A 13,143-nucleotide genomic window follows, 5' to 3' on the forward strand; every position below is an offset into this window, starting at 1 on the left:
TATCATAAATGCTTATGAAAAAAGAAATATCCATGTCTATGCATTATGAATTCTACTAATATTTAAAGAAGAAATAACAGCATAACATAACTTAAGAGGCCAGCTTTACCCTGATATCAAAACCAGAAAAAGACAGTACAGGAAAAGGAAACTGTGGGTCCATATTCCGTAAGAAAGTAGATGTGAAAATACTCAACACAGTATTAGCAAATTGAATCCAACAATATTTAGTAAAAATAATAATACAAAATGACCAAGTGGGGGTTTATCCTAGGAATGCAAGGCTGAGTCTCTATTTGAAAATCAAGAAGTGTGATTCACTGTGTGTGCCAGTTTGAATGTATTATGTCCCCCCAAATGCCATTATCTTTGATGTAATCTTGTGTGGGCAGATGTTATCAGTGTTGATTAGATTGTTAATTCTTTGAGTGTTTCTTTGGAGATGTGCCCCAGCCAGCTGTGGGTGATGACTGGATAATTTCTGTGGAGGTGTTGCTCCGTCCATTCAGGGTGGGTCTAAATTGAGTCACTGGAGCCATATAAATGAGCTGACGGACAGGGGGAACTCAGGGCAGCTGAGAGTGAACTTTTGAAGAGGAGCTACAGCCAAGAGGGACACTTTGAAGAAAGCACAGGAGCTGCAGATGAGAGACATTTTGAAGACGGCCTTTGAAAGCAGACTCTTGCTCTGGAGAAGCTGAGAGAGGACAAATACCCCAAGTGCAACTAAGAGTGACATTTTTGAGGAACTGCAGCCTAGAGAGGAATGTCCTGGGAGAAAGCCATTTTGAAACCAGAACTTTGGAGCAGACGTCAGCCACGTGCCTTCCCAACTAACAGAGGTTTTCCGGACACATTGGCCATCCTCCAGTGAAGGTACCCGATTGCTGATGTGTTACCTTGGACACTTTATGGCCTTAAGACTGTAACTGTGGAACCAAGTAACCCCCCTTTATAAAAGCCAATCCATCTCTGGTGTTTTGCATTCCGGCAGCAGTAGCAAACTAGAACACCATGTTAACAACCTAAAGAAGGAAAACTGTAAGAATATATCATTGAATACAGAAAAAAGAATTTGACAAAATTCAGCATCCATTTAGGATAAAACTCTCAGAAAATTAGGAATAAAAGAGAACTTCCTCAACTTGATCAAGGGTCCCTACAAAAACACTTTAGTTAACATCGTACTTAATGATAGAAGACTGAATGTTTCCCCTTAGATCAGGAGCGGATCAAGACTGTCCACTGTCACCACTCGACATCCTGTTCAGCCTGGTGCTGCAATGCAGTAAGGCCAACAACCCAGCAAGGCAAACACAAACAAACAAACCTGGAACAAAGCAAAATCAGAGACCTATGGATTGGAAAGGAAGAAACAAACCTGTTCCTATTCTTAGACAACATGATTGTCGTTGTAGAAAATCCCGAGCAATCTACAAAAAAATCTCCTAGAACAAGTAAGTGAGTTTAGCAAGGTTGTGGGATACAAAGTCAGCATAGAAAAATTAGTCATATTTCTCCATACTAGCAATGAACAATTGGAAAGTGAAATTTTTTATAAAACAATATTATTTACAAAGCCATCCCCTCAATGAAATAAATCTGACGAATTAAGTACAGGATGCGTGTGCTGAAAACTATAGGATGTTCCCTTTGCTGGATGTCATTATTCTCACTGTGGTTAATCTTAGGTGAAAGCCAAGAAAACCTAAATAAATTTACAGATATAACATCTTTATGGCTTAGAAGACTCAATATAGTAAAGATGTCAGTTCTGCCTAGATTGAACTATAGATTCCAATCAAAATCCCAGTACAGTATTTTGTAGACACAGACAAGCTGATTCTAGAATTTATATGGAAAGGTAAAGGAATTAGAAGAGCTAAAACAATTTTGAAAAAGAACAATGAAATTGGAATCATGCTACATAGTTCTAAGATTTAGTGTAAAGCTATGGTAATCAGTTCAGAGTGATACTGGTGAAGGGATTGGCCCATAGATTCATGGAGCAGATTAGAGAGTCCAAAAGTAAATCACACAAGTGTCATCGGTAGATTTTTTTTTACAGTGATGCAAAGGCAATTCAGTGGGGGAAAGGACAGAATTCCCAACAAATTATGTTGAAACAAGTGGACATCCTCATGTTAAAAAAATAGACCTTCATCTAAATTTTGCACCATATACAAAAATTAACCCCAAATGAATCATAGATCTAAATGTAAGACATAAAACCCTAAAACTCTTAGAAGAAAACATAGGAGAAAATCTTCATGATCTGGGATTGGGCAAAGAGTTCCTACACATGACACGAAAAGCACAATGCATAAAAGAAAATATATTGATAAATTGAACTTCATCAAAATTAAACTTTTTTCCAAGAAAGATGCTGTTAAGACACTGAAAAGGCAAGCTATAGACTGAAAGAAATTATTTGCAAATCACCTGTCTGACAAAGGACTTGCATCCAGAATATGCAAAGAACTCTTCGAAATGCAACTGTGAGAAAACAAATAACCCAATTAAATAATGGACAAAAGTCTTGAAGAGACATCTCATCAGAGGGTTTATACAGATTGTAAATAAGCACATGAAAAGATAGTGTCATTGGCCATTAGGGAAATGCCAAATAAAACAGCGATGAGATACCACCACATGCTTATTAAAGTGGCTAAAATAAAAAGTAGTGACAATAACCAGGTGCTGTTGAGGATGTGGAGAAACTGGAACTCTCATACATTGCTGGTAAGAGTGGAAAAATCTGGGAAACAGTTTGGCAGTTTCTCATAAAATTAAACATTTTCCTACCGTATAATCCTGTTCCTGAGTATTTGCCCTAGGGAAATGAAAGCTTGTCTTCTTACAAAAGTCTATATTCCAATGTGGATAGTGGTTCTTTCTAATCACCCACACTGGAAACAACCCAGTTGTTCCTAAGTGGGTGAATGGATAAACTAAGTGTAGTACCTCCATGCAATGTGATACCACTCAGCAATAAAAAAGGAATGAAGTACTGATTTATCCAACCACTTGTAGGAATCTCATCAGCATTATGTTGAGAGAAAGTCTCCAGAGTAAGATGTTGTCAGATTCCATTTTTATGAGATTTTCGAAAAGACCTAACTGTAGAGATGGGGAATATATCATTGATTTCCAGGGATTTGTGTGTGTATGTGAGACTACAGAAGGGCAGCACAAGAGTGTTTTTTGGGGCAGTTGAGCCGTTCTGTATCCTGATTGTGCTGGTAGTTCCATAAACTGATACGTGAGTTAAAACTAATAATAGAACTGTGCACCAATATTAAAAAGTCAGTTTTATCCACATAAATTAAAAAAAAAGTAACCTTCAAAACTGGAGAACTATCAGGATTTCTTCTTGTATAAGGGTCATTCTGTCATGATCTGGTTTTCTGGGATTTTAACGCCACAGCAGATTGTTTTATACTCAGAAATTATTCGATTATAATCTAGGAACTTGTGGCTTGAGAAGTCCTTGGTTTTACTGAGACTGTTTTGGGTCAGGAGACTCGTTCCTGGTTGAGCTGCGCTGACAGAAGCAGGGTGGGTGGACTTCAGTGTTCTCGCTGTGTTCTTCACAGGTGAAGCAGGTGGAGTCGGGGACAGTCCAGTTCCAGTACGCGCTGGGCACGGAGGAGCACTTGGGCACACCCACTGAGAGTGTCAGCAGCACCCAGGCAGCGTGGCAGCCGTCCAGGAAAGCACCCACATCCCCTGCAAGTACGAGTCTCCACGGAGCTGGTGTCTCAGGCACACAGCATGGCCTCCATCTGTTCCCAAGGAAACCACTTAGTCCACTTAGCTGTCAGATTTATAATTGCCAGAGACTGCTTGCGTAGAATCCATTGGCTGGGTTCTTGATTACTCTTGAGAGGTAGAGTTGAACAGTGTGTCATCTGTGTTTCCACCACAAGCTGACTCAGAAACTTGATGGATCCCTGACCAGGTGCTCTGTGGAGGGTTCTACCAGAGACACCCCAAAGGGCACCCCACAAACACAGGGTTTGAGGACTGGAGATTAGCCAAATGCTACTAACTGCCAGCAATATTTTGCACAGGAAATGTAAGCCTTCAGTTTGTGGTTTTTAAAACCTGTAAGTACTGTCTGAGAGTCGGGAATCGGCTTTTAGAAGGGGAGTTCGTGTGGGCTGCAGCAGCAAGGGCTTCCCGCAGAGTGGGAGCCTTCCACCGTGATGGGACATATTCCACATGCAGGGAGGTGGTTGAAGAGCTGTTGTGGGCTGTTGGTTCAGTATTTGGTTAACCTGGCAGCTTCTACAATGGCCAGTACCTGGTGTTCAGTGCCTCTTAGTTTATACCTAAGGATTGCCAAACCTGTCCTGGTTGAGAATTCCATCTTTAGCAAAAGGAAGAGAACAAGTTAAAAGGGAATGTTTGAGAAGTTCACCTTGGTTGAGTGTTGAGCCCTTGGCTTTTTGCTTCTGAATATCTACGCAGCTGAAAAAATGACCAAGGGACTCTAGATTACAGGGACTAATCTCTTCTTTCCCAGTTCCTGAAAGAAAGATAGAGAATGAACAAGCCTGTCAGCCCTTAGTGGGGAGCTGAGCATCCTCCCTGTGGCTTTCCTCTAACAGATGACATGCAGGTCCCCAGAGAGGACTTTCCTCAGGTGTAGATCCTGAGTGTGGGTGGAAAGGCAGTGGTGATTCTGGAATTGGGGTGGCGGTGGTATGTTTTTTCCCCTGATCTGAGATTCTGCTTTACAGAAACCAGTCTTGTTGAATTTGACTTTACAGTTGGTGGAAGCAGCACACTAACACTCTGGCCTAGAACTTGATGTGTTGGCCTCCATCTTCATGGTCTTCCAGGATTCTCTAAGACATCTAAAACCGAGTTGATTTATTTGCGACAAAGCACATCATTATTTCCTTCAATTCAAAAAGACAGTCCATTTGATGGTTTTAATTGTTTTGTTTTTCCCGTTTTTGCATATTGTGCTTACCAGGTGATGAAGGTGACAGGGATTGTTGCTGACACCCATGTGCACGTTAGTAACTGCGTCTTGGGGAGGTGGAGTGGGATGCACGGCACCACGTGGGCTGGAGATATTGCCGGGACATCTGCTGGAGCCCCCCGCGGTGGTGGGTGGTGGCGTGTGTTCTCTCAGAGGCAGTTTAGAATACATTTCCAGTTTTATCTGATGAAGTCGAATGCCTTGGAGGATAGGACAGGGTTTGAAATACTAACCAAAGGATTGATTCGTTTCTAACCCATTCCACGCATTAAATATAGCACCTTTCCTTCTTTGACATATATTTACAGTTGCATTTTAAAAATAAAACACACACCAACCTCTAAGAAACATATAAATAGGAAAGATAAAGACTTAGTGACTCTAGGTTATAAAAATAGGCATATTTTGTGATTAAATATAAACATGGTTACTCTGATTTTTTATTAAGTTGTTTAAAAGGGCAATAATGAAATGTAATAAACATAGCTTACCTGTGTTTGTAGATATGCCTTTCTAGATAATTTCCTTAGAGAATGAACTTGTGCTACCAGCTTTAAGAGAAAAATATAATTTCCTTTTCTGAAAAGGAATTTTTAAGACAATCTTTGTACCTACACAGAAATGTTAGGATGAGTAATTACCAAGTATTTAAATTATGAGCTAGTTATGGCACTGAAAACAATTAGCTGGTTATGTTCAAAGACTTTCTAATCAAATTAATTATAAACCATGAGGGGATGGCCCTATTGTTTTATTTTATATTTTTTTGTTTTGGCCTGGATCAGTCGTGGATGTTGTCTGTGGGCTTTTGGTTTTGACTTTGTAGTGGCTCTGTTTGCATGACGGAGTTTGAGGAGTTCTAAAGACTAACCTGCTGCTGTCTCCATTTCCCCAGAATTGTCCTTTAACTGATTTGCTTAGGGTTTGTTGAGATTCTTGGATCTCTGGGTTTTTAGTTTTTGTCACATTTGGAAATTTTTTGGCCACTATTTCTTTAAGTATTTTTTTCTGTCTTCCTCTCTCTCCTTTCCTTCCGGGGCCCCAATTATACATATGTTAGGCTGCTAGGAGTTGTCCCACAGCTCACTGATGTTCTGTTTACTTTTTTAATAGTTCATTTTCTGCATTTCGTTTTAGATAGTTTCTATTACTGTGTCTTAAAGTTCACTATTTTTTTTCTTCTGCAGTGTCTAATCTGCCATTAATCCCATCCAGTGTATTTTTCATCTCAGATATTGTAGTTTCATCTTTACAGGTTCTATTTTTTTTTTTTTAATATTTTCCATGTCTCCATGTTCATCTTGTCCTCTAGTATTTTGAACCTATGAAAAACAATCCTAACTATTTTAGTATCCTTGTCTGCTTGTTCTAACATCTCTGTCCATTCTAGATCAGTTTCAGTTGATTGACTTTTCTCTTTATTTGGATTGTATTTTCCTGCTTCTTTGCATACTCAACCATCATTTATTGGATTCCAGACATTGTGAATTTTATAGTGTCGGGTGCTGGATATTTTTGTATTCAATAACTGCTCTTGAACTGTGGAAGCAATTTGATCCTCTGAGATCTTGCTTTTAAGATTTGTTGGGCGGAACCAGATCAGCATTTAGTTGTGGGCTAATTGTTGCGCATTACGGTTGGAAGGCCCTTCCGAGCCCTTTACCCTCGGCCCGTGAATGGCAATGCCCACCAGCCCGCCAGGGGAACAGGCACTGTTTTGTGCCAGGGTGAGCACAGGTGCTGCTCCCTCCTGTCCTTGCAGGTGGTTCTTCTCCTGGTCTTGGCTTGGTTCCTGATTTGTACTCAGATGGGTATTAGAGGGGGTCCCTCTGCAGATGTCTGTTTTCTCTGGACAGCTCACCCCGTCTCGTGGTCTGTCCTGTGAACACTTCTGGGTCTCCTCAACTCTCAGCTCTGCTTTCTCAGGTCGGGGGGTTCACTGGATATGTGGGTCCCCTGCTGTGCTACGAGCCACAGTCTCCAAACCCTGGAAGCTGGGGCAGCGGCGGGACGCAACTCTTTTGTTTCCCGGCTCTCAGGACCACTATCTTTTGTTGCCTGAAGTCCAGTGTCTTGAAAACTGTTGTTAAATATATATACATATTTGTTTCAGGCAGGAGAGTAAGTCCGCTCATTGCTACCCTTGGCCAGAAGTGGAAGTCCTCGACTTCTTTGAATTGTTTTTGGGCTATTGAGTCCTCCGTTGCTGGGCTGATAGTCTAGTGGTTTTGAAACCTTTCCCAACTGTTTTGTGCTGCTTGCGAGTCAGTAACCATGCCCTGTGTTTTCATGGCCTTGAGTCTTGGCTCATTTTCTACTCTCTGTCTGGAATGTTCTCCATGCATTGCACTCATTTTCTTTAAGGAGATATTGTGTATTTTTTTTTTTTTAATTAAAAGTTGTATAGTCAAGGATAGTCATGACTATTTTGAAGAAGGGAGCATTCACGTTTCTTGGTTTGCAGATTTCCCATCAAGTTATAGTAACTAGAATGGTCTGGCCTTGGTGCCGAGATAGAGTAATAGATGACAGGTCAAAAGAACAAGTGTGGTGTATGGCAGCTTTCAGATGAGTGTATGAGCGTCCTCTTGCTGCTGTAACAAATTACCACAAACTGGTGGCTGAAAGCAATGCAAATCCAGTTCTGGAAGTCAGGTTTCCGAAGTGGGCTTCATTGAGCTTAAATCAAGGTGTAATCAGGGCTGTGTTCTTTCAGGAGTCTTTAGGGGAGAGTCCAATTCCTTTCCATTTCCAGCTTCCAGAGGCCACCTGCACTCCCCAGCCCTGCCTCCATCTTCAGAGCCAGCAGGGTAGCATCTTACAGTCTCTCCCTGATTCTCACCAACTCTGTGCTCCCTTCTGAATTAACCCAGATAGTCCAGGATAATCTTTCCCTCCCAGGTCACCGGCTTAGCCCCCTGACTTCCCTTTGCCGAGTGACATAGTCACAGGTGTGGGGGATTAGGGTGTGGCCATCTTGGGGGGCTGCGGTTCTGCCTACCACAGGGCGTAAGGATGGATCGATCCATCAGCACATGGGGGTGGAATGATCGGCTGTCCATACGGAAAACTGTAAGTTAGATCCTGTTTTCACACCATGGACAAAAAAATTCCCAGATGGATTAAATACCTAAATAAGAAAAACAAAAACTTAGAAATTTTAGAAAGTTTTAGGTTTAAAAGATTAGAAAGAAGAAAGATGATAGAAAGAGCTCCTCCAAATCAATAAGAAGCAGATAAACAACAAAGGAAAAATGGATAAAGGATGTGAAAAGGGAATTCACAGGGAAACCAGAGTAATAGACATGAAAGAGTGCTTAGTTTGACTAGTAATCAGAGAAATGCAAAATAAAATAAGAAATCATTTCATCCCCATGAAATTGGAAAAATAGATCTAAGTGTATCCAGGTTAATGAGGATGTAGGGAAACCGGAGCTCTCCCCCGCTGTTGGGGGGTGTGGGGGTGTGTGCAGAGCTGCTTTGGAGAGCAATGACATGCAGTTCAGAAATTCCAGCTCCGGATGTCTGTTGCCGAAGCAGCTAGCCCATATGTACAAGGAGCCATGGACAAGGACATACGTTACAACGCTGTTTTTATTGGTTAAAATGTGGAGACAACTTACCTGTTCCTCAGTCAGAGAATGGAAAAATAAACTGATTTATTTGGATGGTAGAACTCAGCAGAGCAGTTAAAATGAATGGCATAGATTTATGTACATAATTTATGGATGAGTCTTCATGACTTTATGTTCAGTGAAAATGGCAAGTTCTGTAAGAAAATGTACAATGTGGTAGCATTAAGGAGCTTTTAAAGCAATCCCGTGCATTGTTTATGAATGTGTACTGGAGTGACCTTAGCAAGTTATTAAATGTTTCCATCTCTCATCTGTAAAATAGGATGGATTAAAGAGCTAAATATGAAAAACTAAACTTCAGAAATTTTAGAGAAAGCAGAGGAGAATATCTTTATGACCTTGGGATTAGGAAGGACTTATTAAATGAGATAGCCAAAGCATAAACCAGTAAGAGAAGACCGAGAAATGTGATTATGTCAAAACATGGAACTCTTGCACGAGTGAGGACTTCATAAACAAAGTGAAAAGGTCTGAGATGTGCCTCAGACTGGAAGATGTTTGCAATATATAGAAGCATTACAAATTAGTGGCAAGAATTGGAATTAGAAAATTAGAAAGGAGAAAGACTATAGAAAGAGCTCCTCCAAATCAGTGAGAAATAAACAACTGTACTGCTTGGCCTGGGCGAGTGCGTAATGGCTGCTGCCAGCTGCCGTCAGTGTGTTTGTTATACAGCTCCTGTTGTCACCCTTCGGTGCTGCAGCAGTGGGCGTTTCGGTTGGCAGCCCCTGTGGGAGGTGACCATGGGCACGTACTCCTTTCAACCACTGTTTTGGTTGAACGCAGACATGAAATCTCAGTGGAACTGAGGCACCTGCCAGGGCAGAAACAGATGCCACACATTTTGATGGCACTTCTCTTGACCCCAAAGGCCCTGGTGGGTGCAAACAGCTGCCTGTGACCCGTTCAGAAAAGTAGTCCTCCCTGGGCCCGGAATGCTTCTCCCATTTCACATCAGCCCTTCTGGGGGCACTTCGAGGAGAGTGCACCAGATGGTGTTGGTTCAAATGTACCTCCTTGCCTCCCTCCCTCCCCCCGCTGTCCACTCAGCAAAATTTACTGGGCGTCTTTGGGGTGCCAGGCATTTTGCAAGGTTCCTGTCCTCGTGGAGTGGACATTTTTGAAAAGAGAGAGATAATAAACAGACAAGCTCCCCAGTGTGTTAGGTGGCAGAAGGGATGAAGCAGGACAGAAGATGGAGAATGGCTTGTGGGGACTTTGCTGCTCACCCATCTTGATTGCCTTGTGTTCAGGATTTCGGTTTCTGCATCCATAACCAAGTTCGTCCTTGGTGGAGGCTGGTCCTGTAAAGGCCAGATGGAGAGCAGGCATCATAGGGTCTAGGGCCCAACGGTCTCTGTCATGGCAGTGCAACTCTGCTGCTGTAGTGAGAAAGCTGTGGCCTGGTCTCCTGATTAGAGTCTGGCTTTCCGCTTCCTGGTTGCATTCCAGCTTAAACCGGCTTTCCTGCTTTGCTGGTCCACTGTGTAAATGGATAAGTTCCTGCCAGGTGGTAACCGTGGTGGGGGACTGCAAGGGCGGGTGAGGGATGGGCCTGTCCCCAAGGAGCTGGCCATCAGCCTCGCTGGGCCCGGCACAGAAGAGGTGACAGTGGGAGGCCAGGCAAGCATGGGGTCCTGGGGATGCTGTGGGCAGAGAGTGCGGCTGAGATTTGGGGCGAGGAGCCTCCCTCCTGGGTTCTAGGCCTTATCCGGCCACCACAAGTGAAGCATCTCTGGATGACTAGGCCAGGGCGTTCCTTCCCACACAGAGGGTGCACCAAGCACAGCCTGACTTCCTACGATGCTGAGCTGTTGTGAACACACTCTTCTAGTTCTTTACTGAAGATGTGTCATTATGGCTTTGCGGAGGAGTCCGTGCTGGGGCTGGTGGATGGCTCAGGGGTCAGGCTGTTGTGCAGCTGTGCTGTAGCAGTGTAGTCTGGTTTTCAGTCACTATTTGGGGACCAGCAGCTCTGCAGGGATGGAACTCAGTTTCTTTTGGTTTATTTAATTTGGATTTATTGCTGCGTTTACGTCATGTTAATATGATCACCTTCAGTCCAGGTTCCAAGCATTTGAAGACATTGCCTCCAAAGACCCAAAAGAAGAGACGCTTAAATACCCACTGGTGTTTAACTTATGATGGAAACTTTTCGTGCTGCAATATTTTACCAACTTATATGGCTCCTGTGGAAATCTTAATGATAGGTGGCTGTCACTTTAAGTGAGCTACTTTGGCTCTCCGTTAATGAATAATCTGTTTTATTTTCTTCTATCAAATTACTGCGGACCTGCGGTCCATTAATCACTATCCCAAAAGAGTATGTGTTGGGCCACTGGAGGGCACTCGAACCTCATTTTCGGTAACCTAGACTTTCCCTGACCCATATTTTGCTTTTGAATGTTCTAGCATTGGCAGAATTTTGGTTTGTTTGCTTAATAGACTTAAAAAATAGCCACGTGGCAGGGGTCATTGCAAATATGTCATGGAGGTGTTTCCTGGAACATCTCGAGTTGGCCTCGGTGCTATCAGGGCCCACTGGCTGCCAACAGGCCTGTTTCGTTCACGCTGTGACACCGGGAGTGGAGGCAGAGTGCAGGCCACCGGGGGATTTATGGCGTGTCATGCTGGAGGATGCTGGAGAGAGCAGTTTGGAGGTCACTCTTCTGACCCTGACCCCGAAGGAGACCTCTGCCCGGGGTGCTGAGTGGGCCGTGCACCTGCCCCCCGTGGCCCCCATCACCCTGGTGGGCCCCTCTGGGTCCTGGGCTGCCTGCAGTCGGAATCCATTTGGCACAGAGGCCCAAGCCCTGCTCAGATTGTGTTCTCCTTTGATCTCCTCTTGCTTGTTTTCCCCATTCCTGTGACCAAGGTCTTGGGAGAATGATTTTGTATCTTCAAATAATTAGACATCAAGGCCCTTCCGTCGGATTTGCCTTGTGGATTCCTAGTATTAATCCTTTATTTTCACGGTCTGATGATGGGAAGCTCTTCTTCACAGTCTTCCTTTAATCACAGGGCCTATGCCTGTGGCCATGACCCTGTCCTTTCCCCTTACTTTTGGGGCCAGCTGTGGGCCCCTCTTCATGACGTTGCGGGACTCCGCTCTGTTCCGGGTGCACGGCCTGGTTCTTTGCTCCCCCTCGGCCCAAGCTGCCCAGCTGCCTCCCCAGGTAGCCCCTGGCTCCTCCTCAGACTTTCCCCCTGTTGAGGGACCGACCCTTTGGTCACACTCAGGCAGCTCAGGGCCTCTGGGTGGTGGTCAGCACCTGGAGCGGTCCCCCCTGTAACAGCAGGAAGGCCACCCTCTCCTCAGCCCTCCCCACTGCAGGCACCCACACGGGCAGAAGTGGTCTCCGGAAACAGTCTGCTCGTGGAGACGGGGCTTCAAGGCTGCCACCACTCGGGAGGCACCCCCCAGGCGACTGGCAGCCAGTGACTGTGCTGTGGGGACCCCGTCGGCCCCTCGCACCCTGCCTGAGATGTCGCACTGCCCCTGGTCTCTCCAGCTGGGAGAATGTATTCCTGAGGACCGCTGTCCCCCCACACACACACTTTTCCCATCTGTCTACCTTTATAGCTTTCTGTGGCCCAGGCACAGCGCAGACCTGCTTGGCAACCCCCAAGTAAGTGAGGCCCCTTACGGAGCTGCTGGGAGGTTGTCTTCTCCTGCTGAGCTCTTTTCCTCTCAGGGGTGGCCGTGACGGTGAGAGGCCACGGGGCCTCTCTCCCTTTGGGAGAAGCCCATGCGTGGGGTGTAAGGGCCTTGGGTTGGCCACAGACCAGCTTTCCCTGATTTAGGCTGTGGTTTTAGTCTTCTTCTGATTAGTAGTTTCCTTCTTTTTGGTTCTTTCCCCAACACAGGTATCTCTAGGCCCCCTAGGCTGCCTGGGTCTCCCTGGGGCTGGGGGAGGAGGGTCGGGTGTGTTCTGGGCCCAGTGGGCCACTCCGACCATGTCTGGACTATGTTCCCTCCAAAGAGCGGTTTTTGCCATTCGACTTACGGTGCCTTCTGGAAAAACGCCGATTCAGAAAGTCTTCCCCCTATTCCTAGAGTTTGTGCTTTAGATTTGCATAGTCATGCAGGTGCCCCTCCAGGAACCATGGGAAGAAGGCCGTGAGGGTGCAGGTGTTTGTGCGACCCTGCAGGGCACGGTGGGGCAAGGCCTGCTCCAGTCATGCGGAAGGTGTGTGGGTTTCTGGAAGCCTGGCTTCTCAGAGCATGGAACGGATAATTGAGATTTTGTTGACAGCAGTTTTCAGTGCATGGAGACTGACTGGGGAGGAATAGAGTGTCAGGGAAAATTAAACTTGAGTCAGGTGGAAAACCTGCTTACAGCTAAAATCTAATTTTCTCTTTGTCTTGGACAATCAGTGTAGACCCTTTCCAGATCGCACTTGGCTTTGGTGTTGTGGGAAGGCACCAGTTTAGTCCCTCCCTACGTTCTCCGTGGACAGCTCTGCCCAGTCGCGGCTGTGTCGGCCCCAGGGCTTCTTGGGGCCCTGTGGCTC

General features: G+C 44.9%; 1 protein-coding gene across 7 annotated transcripts in view; it reads left to right on the plus strand.

The window, feature by feature from the left end:
* NPHP4 (nephrocystin 4) overlaps positions 1 to 13,143 on the plus strand; it is a 148,927-nt gene that overhangs the window by 66,890 nt on the left and 68,894 nt on the right. For 6 of the 7 annotated variants that reach the window (XM_037828682.1, XM_037828681.1, XM_037828683.1 and 3 more), the window contains one exon: positions 3,597 to 3,735. The exons of the other annotated variant lie outside the window; for it this stretch is intronic. In XM_037828682.1, coding sequence (XP_037684610.1) covers positions 3,597 to 3,735 — 139 coding nt within the window. The remainder of the gene's footprint in view (positions 1 to 3,596; positions 3,736 to 13,143) is intronic. 7 annotated transcript variants of the gene reach the window in all.

Source organism: Choloepus didactylus, chromosome 2 (assembly GCF_015220235.1).
Source record: "Choloepus didactylus isolate mChoDid1 chromosome 2, mChoDid1.pri, whole genome shotgun sequence".
NCBI lineage: Eukaryota > Metazoa > Chordata > Mammalia > Pilosa > Megalonychidae > Choloepus > Choloepus didactylus.